The sequence below is a fragment of the Pectinophora gossypiella genome, chromosome 29 (assembly GCF_024362695.1).
Source record: "Pectinophora gossypiella chromosome 29, ilPecGoss1.1, whole genome shotgun sequence".
Lineage (NCBI taxonomy): Eukaryota > Metazoa > Arthropoda > Insecta > Lepidoptera > Gelechiidae > Pectinophora > Pectinophora gossypiella.
In genome coordinates this window covers 3,930,946-3,954,748 of record NC_065432.1, presented here as the reverse complement: position 1 = coordinate 3,954,748, position 23,803 = coordinate 3,930,946, and the positions used below count along the sequence as shown (strand labels likewise).

Sequence of the window (23,803 nt, the reverse complement as noted above, 5' to 3'; positions counted from 1 at the left end):
ATCTAATTTTATTTTAAGTTATATCTGTCATTTTCTTATCCATCGAAAAGGAAGGGGACGGGTAATCGACAAGCATAAAAAATTTACATTAGCCAATAACCCGACAGAATTAAGTTGACAGCACACGTCAAACGGTTTGCATACCAGCGAGATACCTTTTTGATTCGCCCGCGTCATTAATTCATTTACTCATTCTTCCTAAAATTAAGAGCTGTCAATCATATGTCCCTTTCCTTTTCGGCGGATAAGAAAATGACAGGTATAACTTAAAGTAAAATTAGGAGGTGTCTGCAGGAATCGGGGCCAGTATCATAATTAAAATACATAATAACGGGTTCTTACCGCGTTTAAATCAGGGATATGAGACTTCCGATATTTCGACAATCCCACCAATCCAAACACTCAGCGCGGATTTGCATTCCCTAGTTTGAATCCACTAAAACAGTCGAAAAAAAAGAAGATAAATATGTATATATGTCGTAACGTGTTTACCACACGCCTGTTATTTCAGTATACGCAACGTAGTATTTTTGTTACTTCACTGTAAACTCCAGTCCGACCTCTGTTTCGAGCAAACACTACGCCTACAGAGATATTTTATTATGTTTTTGTTGTTTGAAATTGCGTGAAGCGTTGAGATGTTTTGAATATTGGGTAGTTTGGGTCAAAGATAAATTATGAAATTTAACTAAATAAAGACAGATCTAAAGGTGACAGAAACACTTTCTCTTTTCTATTTAACTTATTTATGAATTATACATGGGTATTATTGGGCACGTTAAGCCGTTGGTCCCGGTTATTAGCCGCAAAAACACCTCCACCAACCCGCATTGGAGCAGCGTGGTGGAGTATGCTCCATACCCCCTCCGGTTGATTGAGGGGAGGCCTGTGCCCAGCAGTGGGACGTATATAGGCTGTTTATGTTTTATGTATGAATTATAAACAAGAAAAACGTAATAATAAGTCCTAAAAATAAGACATGTTTTTCTATGACGTCACAGTGTGCTTTTTCCATAGACATTTAATACTCCTCTTAAAGTATTAAATGTCTGTGGTTTTTTCATACAAATTCCACAGTAATTTCGTGTTTTGACGTTTAGTAACCCGAGCCCATCTGGGCACGCTCAGGCCTGTTGTCTTAAACGTTGTACCGGGTGAGAGCCTTCAGCGCTCCCCATTTGTCCGGCAAACTAGTTAATGTCATCTGCGGCAAATCTACAATAAGTCACGTCAAAAAAAGTAACTGATTTGACTAGTTGGTAACTAGGCTATTGCGTCGCCTAGCCCAACCCAGGCCAATGATATTTTACAATGTTTTGACTGGGTAATAAACCCTGGCCCTTTTGGCTACTGAATGCAATTACAATTTAGGATCCGAACAAAGACGAAAGGCAGACACAATTAATTACGTTATTAATGATTATTTATTGATACGATCAATATTCGTGGCTGCAAGTTTTCGTCGGATTACTTGTGGCTCTGCCAACCCCATTAGCGATGACAGGCGCGATTTTATGGATGTATTGATACGATACGTTTAAAATTAAAAATGTTACTACTCTGTTTCGTTTAGGCGCAGAATGTCCACCAGTCGCAAGTAGTCCAATTCGCAGAATGTCAACCGGTCGCAAATAGCGCAAGTGTTTGTTATTAGTCGCTCATTCACATTTTTTTTTGTTTCGTTGGTAGGGCGTCGACTATAAAATATAAATAGAATACCTATTTGCCTTTATCAATATCACCTTCAGGGTACGATATCTACTGAAACCAGCCGAATAGTTGAAAACAACATTATCTTTCTGATAAAAATGTTTATTTCGTCTACGCGTATTTACAGCTTCTACTCTATGAAATACAGGGTGTTAGTAACACCGTAACGAGTACTGAGGGGGATGATTCATACCATGATTCTGAGTTGATGTAAAGTGGAATATTAGTGTCTTTTTCCGAAAAAATCCACTTAATAACTACTTAGAATAATGGTCTGAAACATCCCTCAAAGTTTTCGTTACGATGTCACTAACACCCTTCTTATCGTAAGGGTTGTGAGGTGGAATACCAACCTCATCAACCCTGGTCTCAGGGTTATTACTGAGCCGCCAAATGCCCCTGTAACGACTGCTTATTTACTTTAGTAAGTAGTAACCGGGACCAACGGCTTAACGTGTCTTCTTTAACGTGGCATAACACCCTGCCTGTATTAGTTTTTTTCTCTTCTCTTCTATCGTGTGGGTTGTAAGGTGGAGTACCAACCTCATCAACCCTGGTGTCAGGGTTATTACTGAGCCGCCAAATGCCCCTGACATGGCTCATGTAACGACTGCTTACTTTCGTTAGTAAGTAGTAACCGGGACCAACGGCTTAACGTGTCTTCTTTAACGTGGCATAACACCCTGCCTGTATTCGTGTTTTTTCTCTTCTCTTCTATCGTGTGGGTTGTAAGGTGTAAACCAACCTCATCACCCCTGGTGTCAAGGTTATTATTGAGTAGTTTTTTTAAATATCTAGGAATAAAGAGGCCCGAAGCGAGATTCGCCGCCGCGTTACAGCATACCAATTAACATAGCAGTTTATAAAAACTTTTTCACTATTCGTGCCAACTAAAACCTCAGTTATCAACAAAGTATATTGTCAAGGCGCGGGTTATATTTAACACGTAACCGAGAACTTGTACGTCCGACCATGCAGGCAAGGTTGCTAGAGGGAAAACGTAGGCGCAAGGTTTTGACATGTTTAATCAATGCTTTAGTCAAAACATAAGCTGTTTGGATCATAAACGATTAACACGCGCTGGAAAACATCGTGAGGAAACCCACATTCGTATGACCTAACCTATATGCAATGTAGGTACTTTATTTATAATAATTATTAAATCAATGGCCCCGATTCCTGGAGACACCGTCTAATTTTATTTTAAGTTATATCTGTCATTTTCATATCCGTCGAAAAGGAAAGGGACGGATGATTCACAGCTCTTAATTTTAGGAAGAATGAGTAAATGAACGTGTCGGGTTATTGACTGATGTAAAATTTTTAGACGGTTGGTTTAGATTTGTGCTTAAAATTGACGTGTGTTCCATAAATTTTATGCTTGTCGATTACCCGTCCCTTTCCTTTTCGGCGGATAAGAAAATGACAGATATAACTTAAAATAAAATTAGATGGTATTTACAGGAATTAGCACCAATATGTAGTTAGATGTAAGACCACTATGTTGCCCCAGTCCGGAATAAACCATTGAACAATACGGCTGCTTCTAAATTTTCTCACTATATTGGGCCGGTTTTCCCTTCTCGGGTTGGAAGGTCGGACAGGCAGTCGCTTATGTAAAAAACCGTACCTGTCAAATCTTCAGGTTAGGTAAGCTATAACCCTGTGAAAAACGGGATAATGCTAGGGAGATAGTTATTATAGCATTACTCGCGTGAAGGCGAGGGTACTTTTTTGCAGAACAAGTATGTTTTTTTATCTTCCCACGGGAACTATTTCTCGGGATACAAAGTTGATTGTTCGAAGGGGCATCACACTATGAACTCCGTCATGTAATGAATAATGTTTGAATTACTTTAAAATGTCTTTTATAGAGTAGTTTGAACCGAGTTTTCACTCACACAGACGGTCAAAACGATTAAGATAATAATTATTAATAGTGAATAGTTACAACTGCCAAGGTCGGTTATATAATACTTAATAAGAAAAACTAACCCGACAAGATAGTTTTTGTAAGGAGCAAAAAAATTGGCACATGAAGTACTGATGATGTCATCGGAAAGTTATAGAGGAAATGATTGACGTGTAGCAAAAAATAAGTCTACCTACATTCACACACGTCTGTACGGTCACGAGCATTAATATGTATACGCTTTGGTACCATGTCACATTAACTTTGTTGACAAATTGAACTGTAAGTCTCACTAAATGTCAAATATGTTTGTGCGACAGAGTCCTAAAGTGGGTACATTATATTGCTCATGACTGTACGGTTGACCATGGTATAAGAAGACTAGGGGCCTGTTTTATAAAATTTACAATTGTAAATTACAATGACAATTTGGTGTTCATTACGTAGCTAATATGAAACTGCAAAATATTCGTGATCACACACTCCGCAATGTACATCAAATTGTCATTGTAATTTACAATTGTAAGTTTTATTAAACAGGCCCCTCGTATGCTCAATCCTATGACAAGCCGCCATTGCTAGCCCATAGATGACATAAGTATTTCGACATGAAATAAGTTAAAAATACCCACCTGGGAGTCAATTTATTTATTAGTCATGTTGTTTCAGCTACTTTTAGCCATATACGGAATAGACATTCATTAGTCTATTTTCGGAAGGAATGATTAGAATGAACAACTTGTGTCGTATCGTATGGGCTATAAGAAAATCTTAGTATGTTCTTTGCCCTTGATAATCTATCTGATAGCAGCACTTATCTACCAGATAACTTCTTGCTGGATATGCTGTTACAGGAACTGATTTTATGATACCTAATTAATAGTATTCGTTCATTAACATAGTTACAATTTGGATCAACATTTTTTACATAACCAACGTCTCATCCGCCTAAAACTACTGCAGCTTCTCACGACCTTTACAGTCGGGGAAAAGAAGCTGCAAGAAACACCTCGGCACAGGGCCCTAGACGTTCTTTAAAAAAAAAATATATTATATACTATAAAGTAATTTGTCTGCCTAATATCAGTTCCTTGACAGTTAATCCCATGCATTCATATCTTCTAAATAATCACTAACTTTATAATAACTTTGTTACAACGATTCTGTTTAATTAGTCTTAAAACTGTTCTAAGACAAATTTTGAGTGTCAATGGGAATCTTATTGTAAAAACGAAGCCTATACATTGCCCCTTAAAAGATTTAGTGATCTTATGCAGTCGACTGATATGTGTGGCAAGTTGAATTTTATTCTAAGTACTAAAAATTTGCACGAAAAATAATCATTTAGGTTTACCTACTAAAGACGCAGTTATCCTAAAATTACCATAAGCGACGCGACATCCGCCGCGAAATATGACAGTGTGTTCCGTTACAAAACGAACACATTACGGCGCCGCGTTCCAATTTAGAACGCGTCTATTTCTGGCGTTTATTGGCGGGAAAGTGGCACGATAAAATGGCGGCTATGGAGACGATATGAACATCTTAGTTTAAGAATCTTAACTGTTTTTTGTTTATAAAAGAAAATGCATTTATTTCAGGTAGGTACCCATATTGTAAGATATAATTATGTCCCATATATTAAAATCAAAACTTAAAATTAAAATCATATTTATTAAAATTAAAAATGCCGAAGAAAAGGGCAGTCCAGTCTGGATGCAATCATCATCAGTAGTGGAGTAGGTAGATCCATAATTTTCTAAGGGCAAACATATTTGTCTACCCTCTTTCTTTGCCGCTTGTCGGAAAAATAATAATAAAACCTATTGTGCTTATGTTTTATTCGTATGTTTATGTCCTTTGTATATGTTGTTGTGCAATAAAGTATTATTGATTGATTGATTGATTGAATAAAGAAGATCCCTCCTTATAACAGGAAAGCTAAAAATCGTAAAGTATGATCGGCAATTTATATAAAAAAAAAGTGGGATTGAACCGGTGACAGCTGTTGTCATACAAAATGCGCGTTAGTGCCTTTCCCACCTTTTGGTTTCGGAATCCTGAAGTGTTTGTTGTCGCGAGCTGATTGGCCGCCTCTACGGCTACAGTAATCGGATCGTCGGGATCGTATATTACCGAAACATAAGAAATGCGCGTTAGAACCTTTCCAACCTCTTCTGCTCCGTGAATTAAAATTCAAAAATATCTTTATTCAATAGGTAACATAGTTACTCTTTGTATCGTAAATTTTTACATAACGAACGTCTCTTCCGCCTAAAACTACTGCAGCTTCTCACAACCTGTATAGCCGGGGAAAAGAAGCTGCAAGAAAAACCTCGGCACAGGGCCCTAGACGTTCTTTACAATACAACTGTATATTCAAATGTCAATAACAAGTAAGGTCATAAGTGGACATTAATCATTCAGTACTACACTTATACTACGCACACCGTCAAAGAAACTGACAAATCGACCAAAGATGGCAATGAACAGACGACGAAGGTTGCCAAAATGAGGTAACTCAAATTTTTTTATAAAATGATTCAGAATCGGAACGTCACGTAAAGCTCACGTACGTGGGTTACCTCACGATGTTATATGATAAAGGAGGTGTTTTGCCAATAGCTTAACGTCCCTTCCGAAGCACGGAATCATCTCACCTTTTCGGACAATCAGGCGATTCAAGCCTGCAATGTCTTTAGAAAGGACAGTCTCACAAAGTGATTTCGACAATGTCCCCATTGGGAATCGAACCCGGACCTCCAGTTACCCAACGCTCTAACCACAGATAACGACTTGGCAAGCAAATAATTGTTTTAACATCACTTTTACATAACTCATTTTGAGCTCGAGTTACACATGGTCATTCACGGTTTTACTTGCGCCGTGGGAATAGAAATTTTAATTGTTATTGCAATATTGTGTTCACACGTGTTGCGTAATGTGTTTGGCTACAAAAACAACACGTCAACATACCAACAACAACACGACAACATACCAACAACAACACGAAAACATAACAACAAGAATACACTTCTACCGTGTGGGTTGTGAGGTAGATTACCAACCCCATCAACCCTGACAGGGTTACTATTGAGGCCCCTGACATGGCTCATGTAACGATTACTCACACCAGTATAAAGGTTTTTTTGAATTTGAATATACACTTGATACAAAACACCTCGTGTTACACAGTCACTATACATTGACTTTGTACACGCGCTTCTGTGTGTGTGACGTCTGACGCCATACAATTGAAGACTAAGTAAGACCGAGGGGGTGAGGTAAACCTAGCTTAGCTGCTGGTGGGGAGCGGAGAGTTGCCTTTCTAGAAGTAGTATTAGACTTAATTAATCGAGTGCTAAGAACTACATATTACATAACGATGTTGTAAAGTCCAACTAGTCAAATCAGTTACTTTTTACTAAACGTCAAAACACGAAATTACTATGGAATTTGTATCAGAAAGCGACCTGTGATGTCATAGAAAAACATGTCAAAATGTCTCACTTATTACATTTTTCTTTATTAAAATTCATAAATAAGTTAAATAGAAAAAAGAAAAAGTTTTTTGTCACCTTTAGATCTATCTTTATTTAGTAATCAGAATTTCATAATTTATCTTTGACCTAGGAAAGTAGTAAATTCTAGAATAACTTTATTACCTACTTTCTAGACTGACTCAGACTATAGGCCTAGAAATTGCAGTAGAAAAAAACAACAATAACTCAGTTTCAAGCTCACAGCGTCGAAGAATCTCGCGCGCCGCTGCGTCGCTAGTGAAAGTTGCGCACACGCATGTTTGGGTAAGCTTCGGGCTAGGAAGACAGCGATAATGAACAATTCATACTATGTACATAAGATCACGCCTATTTCCCGTTGGGTTAGGCAGAGATCACAGAATTGCACTTACTACGACCCTGACTCATCACCTGGTACACTTGACCTGGTCTTTTGATGAATTCGGACATAATCAAACTATACATTGTTTTAAGTTTACGCGGTTATTGGCCCCGATTCCTGGAGACACCGCCTAATTTTATTTTAAGTTATATTCGTCATTTTCATATCAGTCGAAAAGGAAAGGGACGGATGATTCACAGCTCTTAATTTTAGGAAGAATGAGTAAATGAATGTGTCGGGTTATTGACTGATGTAAATTTTTTAGACGGTTGGTTTAGATTTGTGCTTAAAATTGACGTGTGTTCCGTAAATTTTATGCTTGTCGATTACCCGTCCCTTTCCTTTTCGGCGGATAAGAAAATGGCCCCGATTCCTGCAGACATCTCTTAATTTTACTTTAAGTTATACCTGTCATTTTCTTATCCGCCGAAAAGGAAAGGGACGGATGATTGACAGCTCTTAATTTTAGGAAGAATGAGTAAATAAATGAATAACCCGGGCGAATTTTTAGACGGTTGTTTTAGATTTGTGCTTAAAATTGACGTGTGTTCCATAAAGGGTATAGCGAGGTAAGGAAGACGAAATGGCCCCCATGGCCCATGACGGAATTATCATTTGTATTGGTATTGGCACTCTAAAAGAATACGAAATGTAAGGTCGTTGACCCCTGACCTTGACCTGTCTTTGAGATATTCGAGAAAGTTCGTACGCGCGCCGAGTTTTTTCAAAATTTTTTTTCCGAAAAACTATAAAAGCTAGAAGGATGGGACCAATTGCGTATAATTAGGGATACTTTGAAAAATATTCTGTATTTTTTTCAGAGTTCTGGTGAAATGACAACTGTGCAAAATAATTAAACAAAATATAAATATATTTTTTTAGTACTGTTCTATTATGTTTACCGCGCCAAAAAAAATATATAATACTCTTTGATTTATATACTTACACCACACAAAAACTGATCAAAATCAAAGAGGCGCTTCTTGAGTAATTATGAATTTACTTAGTGTGCGTACGGCTGGTAGGAACTAATTAAAGAGGTCGTTTTTAGACTAATTATTATAATTACATGTTAAACATAATTTTAATCATCATCATCACTGTTTTCATTTATTACAACATTGACTGCATCATTTGAAAATATTTTCGACAGAATTTCAGCAGGACGTAAAATGCGAGATAGATATCTCGCATGAGCTAAGTAATATAATTATTACACTTGCGGCATATGAAAATCGACTTGCGAAAATCGTATTTTGGGCAAAAGAAAACCCATTTATGCAAACCGTTTACAATTTGTACTACGAACTAGAGTTTTAAGTTTAGCATCCTGTAGCACTTTCTTCATAATAGTGACATCATTTTCCGTACCATAAATTGGCCCAGCAAAATCAACTATAAACCCGTTCATAGTACAGATTGTAAACAGTTTGCATAAATGGGTTTTCTTTTGCCCAAAATACGATTTTCGCAAGTCGATTTTCATATATCGCAAGTGTAATAATTATATTATTTAGCTCATGCGAGATATCTATCTCGCATTTTACGTCCTGCTGAAATTCTGTCGAAAATATTTTCAAATGATGCAATCAATGTTGTCATAAATGAAAATAGTGATGATGATGATTAAAATTCTGTTTAACATGTAATTATAATAATTAATCTAAAAACGACCTCTTTAATTAGTTCCTACCAGCCGTACGCACACTAAGTAAATTCATAATTACTCAAGAAGCGCCTCTTTGATTTTGATCAGTTTTTGTGTGGTGTAAGTATATAAATCAAAGAGTATTATATATTTTTTTTGGCGCGGTAAACATAATAGAACAGTACTAAAAAAATATATTTATATTTTGTTTAATTATTTTGCACAGTTGTCATTTCACCAGAACTCTGAAAAAAATACAGAATATTTTTCAAAGTATCCCTAATTATACGCAATTGGTCCCATCCTTCTAGCTTTTATAGTTTTTCGGAAAAAAAAAATTGAAAAAACTCGGCGCGCGTACGAACTTTCTCGAATATCTCAAAGACAGGTCAAGGTCAGGGGTCAACGACCTTACATTTCGTATTCTTTTAGAGTGCCAATACCAATACAAATGATAATTCCGTCATGGGCCATGGGGGCCATTTCGTCTTCCTTACCTCGCTATACCCTTTTATGCTTGTCGATTACCCGTCCCTTTCCTTTTCGGCGGATAAGAAAATGACAGATATAACCTAAAATAAAATTAGATGGTATTTACAGGAATTAGCACCAATGACAGATTTAACTTAAAATAAAATTAGATGGTATTTACAGGAATTAGCACCATTATCATAATGAAAACACATAATAACGGGTTCTTACCGCGTTTGAAATACGGATATGAGACTCCCTCATAGTCTGGCAGTCTCAGATTCCTATTTCAAACGCGGTAAGAACCCGTTATTATGTGTTTTAATTATGAAAATAACCGCGTAAACTTAAAACTTGCAACAGTGTCGAAATATCGGGAGTCTCATATCCCTGATTTAAACGCGGTAATAACCCGTTATTATGTGTTTTAATTATAATCAAATTATGTTGCTACCTGTATTGCTTCTTTTTATTTTAATCAGAATAATAATGGGTGGAAGATGTAATTTTGCCAGTTGAGAGCTTACGTTATGTGTTGTTGTGTATGTTGTGTGTTGCCATGTCAGGGGCCTTTGGCGGCTCAATTATAACCCTGACATCAGGTTTGATGAGGTTGGTATTCCAGCTCACAACCCATACGATAAGAAGATGTAGTCAAATTAAATTCATCTTATTTGGGGTTATGTATACGTTTTTACAATAAAATACCAGATAATATTTTGAATTTGTCAGAGAATAAATTTAAAGCTCACTTTATGTAAAAAAGCTTATTATAAGATTAATGATTACCTAAATGATAAAAAAATGTCTGGTATTGAATGTGTTCCTCTAGTTATTATAACATGTAATTTACCCTTTGATGATTGATTTAAAAGATGTGTTGCAGTTTCTTGTTATTTCTTCTCCTCAGCCATAACACCTTGCGAAATGACGTAAATTCAAAAATGTTACATTGACCTTCAACAAGTTTATCCATGATAATTACGTTGAATAAATGATTCTGATTCTGTCAAATAAAAAAAAACCTCCGTGATACCTACTCCGTCGGTTTCGTAGCCACACCTCTGTGCCGTGGAAATTGAGTATAGAATTGCATACACCCAGTGTTTTGCAAGGTTTGTTAAAAATCACACATACATACATAGGTACATTGTAATGTAATCCGCAAGAACAAGGGAAAACAATGACTTTGGTAATTGTATTCTTTTAACATAACATAACAACGGCCTGCGTGATCTAGTGTACTCTAGCCATAGAGGCAGCCAATCAGCTCGCGACACCAAACACTTCAGGACCCCGATACCGACCCCGCCGGCGTGGTTGACGATTTCCCTCATTCAGCGCTTATCGCTATCGACCCACTAGGGTCGATTAATTCTTTCAAATATTTTTCCTCTGACGACGCCCTGAGCCGAGGTTCGCATCCAACTGGGCACCCTCAGGCCTGTTGTCTTAAACGCTGTACCGGGTGAGAGCCTTCAGCGCTCCCCATTTGTCCGGCTAAGTAGTTAATGCCATCTGCGGTAATCTATAATAAGTCACGTCAAAAAAAAACGTGATCTAGTGGATGAGCGTTGGACTTACGATCCGGAGTTCCAGGTTCAAATCCCGGTGGGGGAAATCACATCATGAGGTTTGGTTTGATTAGAACATTGCAGGCTGATCACAGCCGTTGGTCCCAGTTACTACTTCTGTGTCAAATGATTACTATGTACGCTGTGGTTATAGCCGATATTGAAACCGTTTATTAATTACCGAAGGACCTTACAGATGTTACTAACAGCGGATCATGAAACACATCAAGATATTATAAAATAACCTAATTTCTAAATTGTTTCTGTATGATTAACATGCAAACGATTGTCAAATGTAGACGATAAAATGATTTCGTAATATAATCATGACATGCGTAAGCTCCGAGTTTATATCAATATACATATGTGGTTATTAAAACTGCGCAGATACAATGTGCCTCCTTTTTAGTTTATCGCATTGGCCGGTTACAACATGGCGGAGTCGTGGAGGTAATTTTTCAATTTTATTTTTAATAAGTCTGTTCGCGTTTCCATTCCGTAGATGTTAAAAAAATATTAATAAAATACGTAGGTACTAGGTACAGTCATGAGCAATATTATGTACCCACTTTAGAACCCTGTCGCTCTATCATATTTGACATTTAATGAGACTTACGGTTTTATTTGTCAAAAAAGTTAATGTGACATGGTTTCAAAGTGTACATATCAGTACTCATGACCGTACATAGCGGTCACCGTACAAAGCCCTATCGATCTAATTATAGGTTAGGTTAGTTTTAATAACAGCACAAGAACTAGCCTAAACCAGTGAATTTCGACTTTGTTTTCGAATTCATGTTTGGATCATAAATGATTATCGCGTGCTCAGCGGTGAAGGAAAACATCGTGAGGAAACCCACATTCGTGAGATATGCGTTTCGGAGGTATGTGACCTAACCTCTATTGGGGTGGTTTTCCCTTCGGGTTGGAAGATCCGACGGGCAGTCGCTTCTGTAAAAAACCGGCAAATCTTCAGGGTAGGTAAGCGGACCCTGGTGAAAAATGGGATAAAGCTGGGAGATCATAGGTTCGCGTTTATCACATTTTCACCTGTGGTAAAGTGAGAATGTGACTAGTCCACCTACTAACATTACACACACGATCCTAAGTATGTATATTTAGAATATTCCGTCACGTTTGACACGAGAAACGTGTTTAGTTTAAAAGTTTATTGTGCACCGAACATAATATAAAGACAATTTGACTAACACAAGATACAAACAATTCAGCTTATTTCTAGTAGAAATCTCGCGTATTCATTGGTCGGTCACCTGACGGCCTAAATAACATACATACATAAACTCACGCCCGTAATCCCTAATGGGGTGGGCAGAGCCACAAGTAATCAAAGACAACTTGCAGCCACTGTTGATACGAAGTCCTAAGATGGATATGATGAACCTTATGGTGATAAGGGATCAGCCTATCGCCCATAACATTAGTCCATCATGTTAGAGGATGCAATCCCTCTGTCGGTTTTTACGACATGCCCGGGAAGACAAGCAGCTGAACGTGTTCTATGTTTTTTATTTGCTCCCAGAACAGCATAGAAGCAACGTGTTTAGTTTAAAAGTTTATTGTGCACCGAACATAATATAAAGACAATTTGACTAACACAAGATACAAACAATTCAGCTTGTTTCTAGTAGAAATCTCGCGTATTCATTGGTTGGTCACCTGACGGCCTAAATAAAAAAAAGGAAAGACGGGAACACTTTATCGTAAAAAAGATATAAAGACACTTACTTTTTCAAATCAAATCAAATATAATGTATTGCACAGAACAGTACAATTTGGGCGGCCATATTGCTTTTTCTGTCTTAAAAAGGAAAACATGTTGAAAATGACCTTGCTATTGAAGAGATTAGCATAATTGATAAAACAAAAGTAGGAAGTAGTATTACGTAACATAATAACGTTTAGTGAATGGAGTATGGAAATGATCGATCATGTTTCAAGTATAAAGGATAGACGGCTTGCTTTGTTAGCTATTACAAGATCACGTACGTAACTGTGTTCTACTAGAATAGAAATTACAATAACAACGATTATTTATAGTATCCACCCACTGCTGGGTATAGGCCTCCTCTCTTTCACGCCATCCTTTCCGATCCTGTGCAAGTCTCATCCACTGCTTTCCAGCATACCTCACAATGTAATCCGACCACTGGGCTGGTGGTCTGCCTCGATATCGCATACTATCCCTTGGCCACTATTCAGTAACAGCCTTAGTCCATCTGTTGACTTCCCGTTTTGCCAAGTGTCCTGCCCATCTCCACTTAAGCCGAGCGATTGCATGAGACAAGACAAATCTTCCGGTATAAACGGACCCTGTGAAAACAGGAAACGCTTCGAATGTCATTTAAAATTAACGTTTACGACTGTATCTATTGTAACCTTGATAAGCGGTAAACAAAATTGTTTTTCGACAAGTTTTATCATTAAAATGGCCTCCATCTAGTTGAGCATTGAACTTGGGTTCGAATCCGAGGAGACATACAAAAATCACTGATCCCTAGTGGTTAGGTTAGGAGCATTGCTGACCACCTGATTGTCCGAAACTAAGAGGGCACAGGTAGTGGGCCCCGCCTACTATTTACTTAAGCATGTAGTAGTTATGGGCCAATGCGGCTCAATAGGAACCCTGATACTAGGGTTGAAGACGGATCTCATAACCCACACGTCAGGAATATCATTTAAGACAATTACTCTACGAGAATGTAGCTTTACGTTACGGTGAAGAAAGACACTGGTTGATTTCCTGTAACAATGTTAACTTTAAAAACCAATTTTCTATCACTCATCCCATCAATGCTTGTACGAAATTCATTGTGCACATTTTACAGGTATTTTACAAGTTGATTACGATTTGAGATCTTGTTATTTCTTATCCCTGTGAAGAGACCCTTCTCGCTTGCCGCGAGGAACTTCGAAGGTTCGCTTAAAAGTAGTATTAAGGGTGTCACTCACCCCGTGAATACTAGAGGGTCAAGGGAAAGGACCGGTGCTTAAAAAGCTAGCTTTAACTTGTGTCGCTGTGTCTTGTTGTGAGTACAGCGATTTGGCCTACAGGAGTGTTCAACCACCCCTGTATTTGTATCTGACGTGTTCCAGAGGCGCGAAGGCGGCTGGGCAATTGTCTTTCAACAAGACATTGTACCCGGTAACCTTGAGTTGGTACTCCTGTCCTTCTGTCCTGTAGTCCGGAGATTACCCGGGTTCCTAATACCACCATCAAATACCCTGAAGAAACTTCCTTTACCCCAAAAAACTACTACAAGTGTAGGTACAAGAAATACTCCTAAAGAATCAAATCTTTGCTATTTCAAAGGTCGAAATTTTAGCCTTCCAAGCTTCCTTCGACGTTACAAATAAATTCTCACACTCCCATCCAAAGGATCTCCAAGATTCCGGGGAGCTTCAGATTCCTGAACAACCGTTCGCGAGTTAGATACCCCTTTTCCTACCAACTCAGCGCCTGGCGGCTTTGCTGCCTGTCGCTAACCGCGTCCTCTTGTCAGGTACTAGGCCGGCGCCCGGTCGCTTCGGGATCACGAGCAGAGGGCGGATCGGCGCGGGCATATACAACGACATCAAGCCGCTGACTGCTCCTGACGCTTAGGTGAGTCCTGGATATTTTATTTATAACTTTAATACACAAGGTGTTAGTGACACCGTAACGAATAGAATAGAATAGAATAACTTTATTCCCAAAACAGTGCAGTACAATAGTAGAGAAGATAAAGATAAGTATACAAATCAGTGTAGCCAGGGAAAAGGGACTGACTCAGCATGTTATTGCGAAGGATAGTAGAAATACCACTCTTAGCAACACTGATATTCTGCCAGAATACTGAGGGGGATGATTCAGACCATGATTCCGAGTTGAAATAAAAAGGAATTGAATGAAGGAAGGAGGTTTTATAATTGTGTTATGTAAACCTGTGGATCACAATAAACACTATTTTATTTTATTTAGAAATTTCCTGTCGCAAAATTCATGTTCTTTTTTTTAATTCCAAATTTTTGCGACGGAAACATCTTTAAGATTTTATATCAACTCAGAATCATGGTCTGAATCGTCCCTCGAAAGTTTTCGTTACGATGTCACTAACACCCTGTGTTTTTTTTAAACTTGTGTTGCCAGCAATATAACTAAACACACATCTTGCCTTCAACTTAATATTCAAGAATGTCTTACTAAGGCCACAACGAATTCGCTGCGCAAATCCTTGGTTTCAATTACACCTAAAATTATCCACCACTATAGGCCCAACCAAACAAACTTATCTAACAGTCCAAACGAAAATAGTTTTTAACGTCAACACGATAACACCTATATTTATCAAGTGCGATTTATCCTCGCGACGTTCTTAAATCAAGGTCGCCTTTCTCTTTCTGCCTTACAAAGTGTTATGTGAGGCCATCTTCATAGTAAATAGTAATCGAGTCTTTATAAAGATTCAAGAACATTCTGGAAAAATCTCGCAATAATTATGAAACTGGTTCTTTAGATTTGTTTACGTAAATTCAGATAATATTATCACATTTACAAGGTAGATAATATTTACATTATTTAAAAAACGCTACTTCTAAGTAATACGAATTATGATTATTTATTTATTTATTAATTTAGATAGGTATACCATATTGTAATGTTATAAAATGCAAGTCTTAAAGTAGTTTTTGTATATGTGCCTCTAATACGGGTACACACAAAACGTATATATGTAGGTGTATATAATTAAATATATAAAATATATAAATAAATATGTATAATTGTGTAATTAAGTACGTAGTCGTCACTGTCCAAAAACTACACTTTGTTTAGAAAGTCCTCATAACATGTGCATAAAAGTATACAATAAGATACCTGATAAATTTAAAAACGGACTCACTAAAGTTATGACTTTTAAATGACGCGAATGGCTTATTACTAATAGTTTTTATAGTATTAGAGAATTTTTGAAGTTTTGACATTTGCAAGCTAATAATAATTAGCAGGATAGAGATGCTGTAACACTGCCTTATACCATATTGTGACTCTGTACCTACCTATCCAAAGCGAATAAATGATTTCTGATGAGTCATGTCAGGGGCATTTGGCGGCTCAATAATAACCCTGACGCCGGGGTTGATGGGGTTGGTAATCCACCTCACAACCCACATTATAGAAGAAGACCGTTACAAAAATGTTAGGTAAACTGTAATATCCGTTATCGGTAAATGCTATCAGGCACGGCACGGTGACGGAAGGTCATCCGCCTGCCGCGACCGTTACGGCGTCAAGAGCTGTTATCGCTTTACTTCTAACACCATGTCGTAGGGTATAACTGATTTTAACAAGCCCGACCCACAAACAGCCTCCAACGCGCACACACAGACACACAAACACACACACACACATACACACATCCATACATACACCCACCCACACATCCATACATGCACCCACACACACCCTTGCACACACACACACCCACACATACACCCCCACGCACACAAACACCCCCCCCCCACACACACACACCCACATATACACCCCCCCCCCACACACACACACACACCCACATATACACCCTCCCACACACACACGCACCCGCGCATACACATAAACACACACACATTCACGTTAAATTTAAATGCATGTCAAATTTTGTATTATAAGTTGAAATTTATGAAATAGGTACATATACAAAATTGTTACGGTAGAGCGGAGTCACCTAATACAATATCATTTATGCCTGCTTAAAAGGAGATTCCAATCCTTACTTAGGGTAAAACTAATATCAGCTTCGAGACCGCCCTCAAGATCATGTCAATGTGACAGTTCTCATATAAAAACAGAGATCTTGAGGGCAGTCTCAGCTGAGATTAGTCTATTAATACCACCCTTAATGTTATGTACCAAATGTTACTGCAATAAAGTTTTTTTTTTTAATTTTTTCCCTGGCAAAGAGCTTGTACGGTGTATGATAAAAAAATAATAAACTGTGTTGGAGCTCAGTCTGTCATGTTTTATTTCCATCCCAAAACATTACAGGTGCCGATTCACCCGCCGCTCGCGAATACCCACCATGTTGAGAGCGGGCGCGCGACACCCGGATGCTGACGCGGGCGCGTCATGCTCCCGCGCATCCAACGCGACCGACGACATGCCGACGCTGTACGCTACACTCAACGAGTACCTGCTGCTAGAGAACAAGTTCCAACCAAGGCTCTGTCTGCCCAACGACGATGAGGTGAGTGAGCGTGAATATATAAAAAATAAATAAAACAAATCTTAGGGTGGCTGTCCAAATATTGTAATTAGTTAAATTAAAATTGAAGGAGCTCGGTGGCGCAGCGGTAAACGCGCTTGGTCTGCGATTGTTGAAGTTAAGCAACTTTCGCAAAGGCCGGTCATAGGATGGGTGACCACAAAAAAAAGTTTTCATCTCGAGCTCCTCCGTGCTTCGGAAGGCACGTTAAGCCGTTGGTCCCGGCTGCATTAGCACTGGGCCCGCGTGATGATTTTAAGGCCCGATCTCCCTATCCATCCATAGGGAAGGCCCGTGCCCCAGCAGTGGGGACGTTAATGGGCTGATGATGACTTAAATTAAAAAGTTAGTTCGTGTAAGGATTCATTGTCGATTGTCATAGTCGTTTGCAACTTGACTGAGGCCCTTGGTCTGGTGTTATTGTGACGCTAATACCAATCTTCTCTTCTCTGTAGGTTGAGAGGTGGATTACCAACCTCATCAACCCTGGTGTCAGGGTTATTATTGAGCCGCCAAAGGCCCCTGACATGGCTCATGTAACGACTGCTTACTTACATCGGTAATTAGTAACTGGGACCAACGGCTTAACGTGCCTTCCGAAGCACGGATCATCTTACTAGATAACACCAATAATATTTACCTTTTAAAAGCATGTTATTTGAAACAATACGTAATTTGAAAGGTCATTTGCAAGTTAATGCGCAAATGCGCAATCCAGTTGTTTCCAAGGTCTTAAGTGTTTATCGTAATATTTGCTATAATTACATTGAGCTATTCATTATTTAATTGTTCTATTGAAACAAGTCTCAAAGAGAAAATTTAAATCGAAAAAGGAAAATTCTGACTCGGACTGGACTTGGCCGGCGCCATAAGTCTATAATATTGAGTACTTATATTACTTTTAAACACAAGATTTTTAATACCTGATGTTTTCCTTCACCACTGAGTTTCACGGGATGATCATTTATGATCCAAACATGAATTCGAAAACAAATTCGACAATCATTGCTTTAGGCCTGTGCTAGATTCGAACCTGCGACCTCAAAGTGACAAGCAAGCGTTCCCAGTTGGTAACTGGGCTACCACGGGTCACTATTCGTTTCTGTTATTATTGTAATTAATAATTCTTCTTATCGTATGGGTTGTGAAGCGGAATACCAACCTCATCAACCCTGGTGTCAGTGTTACTATTGAGCCGCCAAAAGCCCCTGACATGGCTCATGTAACGACTACTTACATCTGTAAGTAGTAACCGGGAGCAACGGCTCAACGTGCCTTCAGCCTGTAATGTCCTAACCAAACTAGGGATCACAAAGTGATTTTTGTGATATGTCCCCACCGGGATTCGAATCCGGGGCCTCCGGATCGTGAGCCCAACGCTCAACCACTGGACCACGGAGGCCGTTGTAGTTAATAATAATAATAAATTGAAACACATAATAACGGGTTCTTACCGCGTTTAAAGCAGGGATATGAGACTCCCGATATTTTTTTATTATTTATTAACCCATTATTATGTGTTTTAATTATGATAATAACCGCGTAAACTTTTTTTTTATTTTTAAACGCGTAAACTTAAAATGTATATTAATAATAATAAATGTTTGTTTCCAGAATGGTGAAGTGACAACGGGGGCCCGCGACGGCGCGGCCCACGTGTTGCGGTGCCTCAAGGTGTGGTACGACCTGCCGGCTGAGGTCCTCATCGATGCCATCAATTTGTTTGATAGGTGCGTATTTGATTACATAAAAAAATAGTAAGAAAAAAAAGTAGTAGTAGTAATAAAAAAGCTCGGTGGCGCAGCGGTAAACGCGCTCGGTCTGCGATTGTCGAAGTTCAGCAACTTCCGCAAAGGCCGGTCATAGGATGGGTGACCACAAAGAAAAGTTTTCATCTCGAGCTCCTCCGTGCTTCGGAAGGCACGTTAAGCCGTTGGCCCCGGCTGCATTAGTAGTCGTTAATAACCATCAATCCGCACTGGGCCCGCGTGATGGTTTAAGGCCCGATCTCCCTTGATCCCGTGCCCCAGCAGTGGGGACGTTAATGGGCTGGTGATGATGGTCCTGTGGTACACCGGCTTGCTTCTCAAACTAAAACTTCTCAAACCAACCCCATCAACCCTGGTGTCAGGCTTACAATTGAGCCGCCGAAGGCCCCTGACCTGGCTCATGTAACGACTACAATGGTGATTAGCCAGTAATGTCCTAACCAAACTAGGGGCCATAAAGTATTTTTTGTGATATGTCCCTACCGGGAATCGAACCCGGGACCTCCAGATCGTGAGACCACTGGACCACGGAGGTCGTCACCCACTTTTAATTAATCTCGTTTTCATACCATCCGTGTTTTTATCTTTCAAAAATTGCATTTGCTTCATAATGTACTGGCTATTGGAAATGGACTACGAAAAAACGGAAGACCTAATAAAGTTTGTTGCCAGATGTTTCCATACACACTCACACCACACACCCCACAAACACACACACTCACACTCACACACACAAACACACATACACTCTAACAAATATGAACACTAATATTAAGTATGTATTTTAAATCCGAACAAGCTGTTATAACACTGGTACTGTACTGTTATCTCGCATGCACCGATCACTGCTCCTTAAGATACAGGCTAACCTAGTTTAAGGCTTATGTTTTTAGTTTTTAATCTATTGCCCTAAGTTTGTTGTTTTTATGGTCAAATAAATATATTTTTTTTTTTATAATGTTTTTTTCCCCAGATTCCTGACCAAGATGAAGGTCCGTCCGTGTCACGTGCCTTGCATCACGGTGTCCTGCATGAACCTCGCCATCGACCAGTACGCCAAGCACCACGGCCAGCCGCGCAACGTCGCCGTCGAAGAGCTCGGTATGACACAAATAGACACCACATAATTCTCAATTCTCAATATTTATTGCATTCCATGTAGTACAATTGGGTGTTACATAGGCATAGGAACTATAACATGGACCCTGTAGGGCACAGCAACGTTGAAGGGAAGAGAGGAAGTGTGAAATTAACCTATCATCTATCAGTTAAAAAGTCGTCTACAATAGCTCTTTTTAATTTACATTGTTTTTAGATTTTTTTTATAAATAAATTAGTTTTAGTTTCATCTCTTAAGTACTTTGGGAGCTTATTATATAGGGTGTTAGCGACATCGTAACGAAAACTTTGAGGGATGATTCAGGCCATGATTCTGAGTTGATATCAAATGGAATTTTGAAAAAAAAAAACACAATTTTTTTATGAATATTCCGACAGGAAATTCTACTTGATATTAATTAACTCAGAATCATGGTCTGAATCATCCCCCCCAGTATTCGTTACGATGTCACTAACACCCTGTATATACGTATTATTAATGTGTGTGGCGTCCTTTTATAACAAATAATTTGTTTCTAAACGTGTTCTCTCCCCGACAGTATCGATCTCTCAGTCGGCGTGCACGGCGGGCGACGTGGTGCGCATGTCGCGCGTGATCGCCGACAAGCTGGGGCTGGGCAGCGGCGCGCGCGCCGTCACCGCCTACCACTGGCTGCGGCTCGTGCGCGCGCTCGTGGCGAACGCCGCGGAACATCTGCAGCTGCCGCACATCGTGCCGGTACGACGCTACTGACATAGTACTACATGTGTGTGGGTGAGGAGTGTGTGTGTGTGTGTATGGGAGGGTGAGTGTGTGTGGGAGGGTGTGTGAGTGTGGGAGGACGAGTGGGTGTGTGGGAGAGTGAGTGGGTCTGTGGGAGGGTGAGTGTGTGTGGCTGAGGGGTGTGTGAGTGTATGGGAGGGAGGGTGAGTGTGTGTGTGGGAGGGTGAATGTGTGTGTGGGAGGGTGAATGTGTGTGTGGGAGGGTGAGTGTGTGTGTGGTACGTTGAATCTGTGTGTGTGGAAGGGTGAGTGTATGTATATGAGGGCGTGTGTGGGTGTGTGTGTGTATAAACAACACTAATAATAACACTGTTGTTTCCAGGAGAGTGAGTTGATCAACCTGCTGGAGATCGCGGCGTGTGACGCCGTGTGCGCAAACGCACGCCTCAGCGAACTGGCGCTCGTGGTGCTCTATTATAAACTAGGTATGTATATATGTTGTATTTTAAATATTGTAATATAAAACCCATTATTTTGGACAAACCACGACACACGTACCGTCGCCAAGTGAAAAAAATTCAAAAGTGAAATGTTAGCTGGGCTACCAGCTGACGTCATCCCCCCCTACGTTGCAATTTTGTAAAAAATAAATTACCCACGACCAATGTTTTTAATTTACTTTGCAAGGAAATTTTGTACTTTTAGTAAAAGATTTACTTACAGTTTTAATGATTTTACAAATGATAGTCATTAAGTACGTTAATCAGTAATTCAGTAATTTCAATAATAAAATTTAAGTTCATGGAATTAAATTGGATTAAAAAAAAAAACACACGTCGTGGATAATTTCCTCTTGATATCAACTCGGAATAATGTGTCTGAGCTTTCTTACAGTGTCACTATCACCCTGAATAAAGTATCAATACCTACATAATTTTTTTTTAGTGCAAGTTAAGTAATGTATGGACTTTGGTTTGATAAACGATATAATAACAATAAATGTTATATTTACAGAGCAACAGATGGTGGAATGGGCGGAGCGCGGGTCGGCGCTGCCGGAGACCGCGTACTGCTTGTTCGACATCGGGGCTCAGCTGCAAGCGCACTGCCGGGTGAGTCGCGTGGCAATATGGATACCAGCTCAAATGTAGGCGGCAGCACTGTTGAGTGTTCCTAACATTTGACATTTCTCCATACTGTCCAACTAAAATCGTATATAAAAATCTGTTTTAGCTGTCTCAATTTGTCAAATTTCTTCAGTTTGCTCTCCGATCACTTCAACGCTGGCAGATATTACTGAAACTAATATCAATATTATCAATATATAAAAAAAAATAGAACATCTGTAATTGTTACGATATAAATATTGTTTAGTATTCTATATTATTTTATACTTGATTCATTCTTTTCTTCATTCTCTCTCTGTTCGCCCAACCTTCGCAGCGTCAATACGTGTGATGTGTTTTGTGACTATTTTCTATCAATTTAATAAATAACAAGTGCTTATAAAAGTGACTTTTTGTTCATAACGCCCCGCCGCATAAAAAAAAAAAATACAAAATAGTGAACACATATAAGTCTTCGTTATTCAGTGAAAAAGAAAATATGGATTGTTTTTCTATTTCAAAACTAAGTTTTACGTATTTTATATTTGTTATAAATGACATGAGCGTGTTATGTGGTGTGCAGATGTCAGACACGTCGCTGGTAGCCACCCGCAACCGCGTGCGCGTGGTGGCGGCGCGCTACGAGGCGCGCTGCGCCGCGCCGCAGCGCCAGCGGCTCGTGTGGAGATTGTCCTCCAGGACGCTCAAGGTTAGTGGAGTGCATTTACATAAGGCCAATCAGCATCAATCATAATTTTATTGATGCTGATTGCCGGCCTTGTAAAAAATAACCCTTGCATATATTACCCTATCTACGCAAACACACACTCACACTCACCCTCTCTCATACTCACCCACCCTCTCTCACACTCACACACCCACCCTCTCTGACAAACACATACACCCTCTTTCTCACACACACACCCACCCTCTCTCACAAACACACACCCTCTCTCTCACACACACCCACCCTCTCTCACACACCCACACACACACACACACTTTTGTACTAAGAGTGAACAACTTAGTATGAAAGGGACGTGATAGGGGTATAAATTAATTATTTACTGTGTACGGTCACGAGCATTAATATGTATACACTTTGGTACCATGTCACATTAACTTTTTTGACAAATTGAATTTTAAGTCTCAATAAATGTCAAATATGTTAGTGCGACAGAATCCTAAAGTGGGTACATTATATTGCTCATGACTGTACTGTGGCGTCTTCTATTATTATCTTATATTATCATATTACTTTAATGTACAATAAAAAAAGGTTACTTAAAAAAAGTGAGTACTAATATAATGGATGTTCGCGTGCAGGTGCTGCGGCCGACGGAGCGGCTGACCTCTATGCTGCCCACCATCGAGGAGCAACACTACTCGCTGGACACCACGCCACCAAGAAACAGGTACGTACCTGCTAAAGGTCGCTGTGGGCCAGTGGTGAGGTTGGTCATCCACCTCGCAACCCACACGATAGAAGAATGAATACGATGCATCGGTTAAAAATAATATAGGTATTCCCTCGGACGATAAAGACCATGGTCCAGTGGTTCCGCGTTGGACTCGCGATCCGGAGGTCCCGGGTTCAAATCCCGGTGGGGACATATCGCAAAAATCAC

General features: G+C 39.4%; 1 protein-coding gene across 3 annotated transcripts in view; it reads left to right on the top strand.

The window, feature by feature from the left end:
* The window catches only part of LOC126379537 (cyclin G), a 46,909-nt gene that overhangs the window by 17,397 nt on the left and 5,709 nt on the right, over positions 1–23,803 (top strand). For 2 of the 3 annotated variants that reach the window (XM_050028329.1, XM_050028330.1), the window contains exons 2-10: positions 14,740–14,840; positions 17,262–17,460; positions 19,093–19,208; positions 20,221–20,348; positions 20,906–21,084; positions 21,452–21,554; positions 22,084–22,181; positions 22,759–22,884; positions 23,502–23,590. In XM_050028329.1, coding sequence (XP_049884286.1) covers positions 17,296–17,460; positions 19,093–19,208; positions 20,221–20,348; positions 20,906–21,084; positions 21,452–21,554; positions 22,084–22,181; positions 22,759–22,884; positions 23,502–23,590 — 1,004 coding nt within the window. In that variant the 5' untranslated portion in view covers positions 14,740–14,840; positions 17,262–17,295. Of the gene's footprint in view, positions 1–11,604; positions 11,669–14,739; positions 14,841–17,261; positions 17,461–19,092; positions 19,209–20,220; positions 20,349–20,905; positions 21,085–21,451; positions 21,555–22,083; positions 22,182–22,758; positions 22,885–23,501; positions 23,591–23,803 lie in introns of those variants that run through there. The other variant, XM_050028331.1, reaches the window with a different exon arrangement.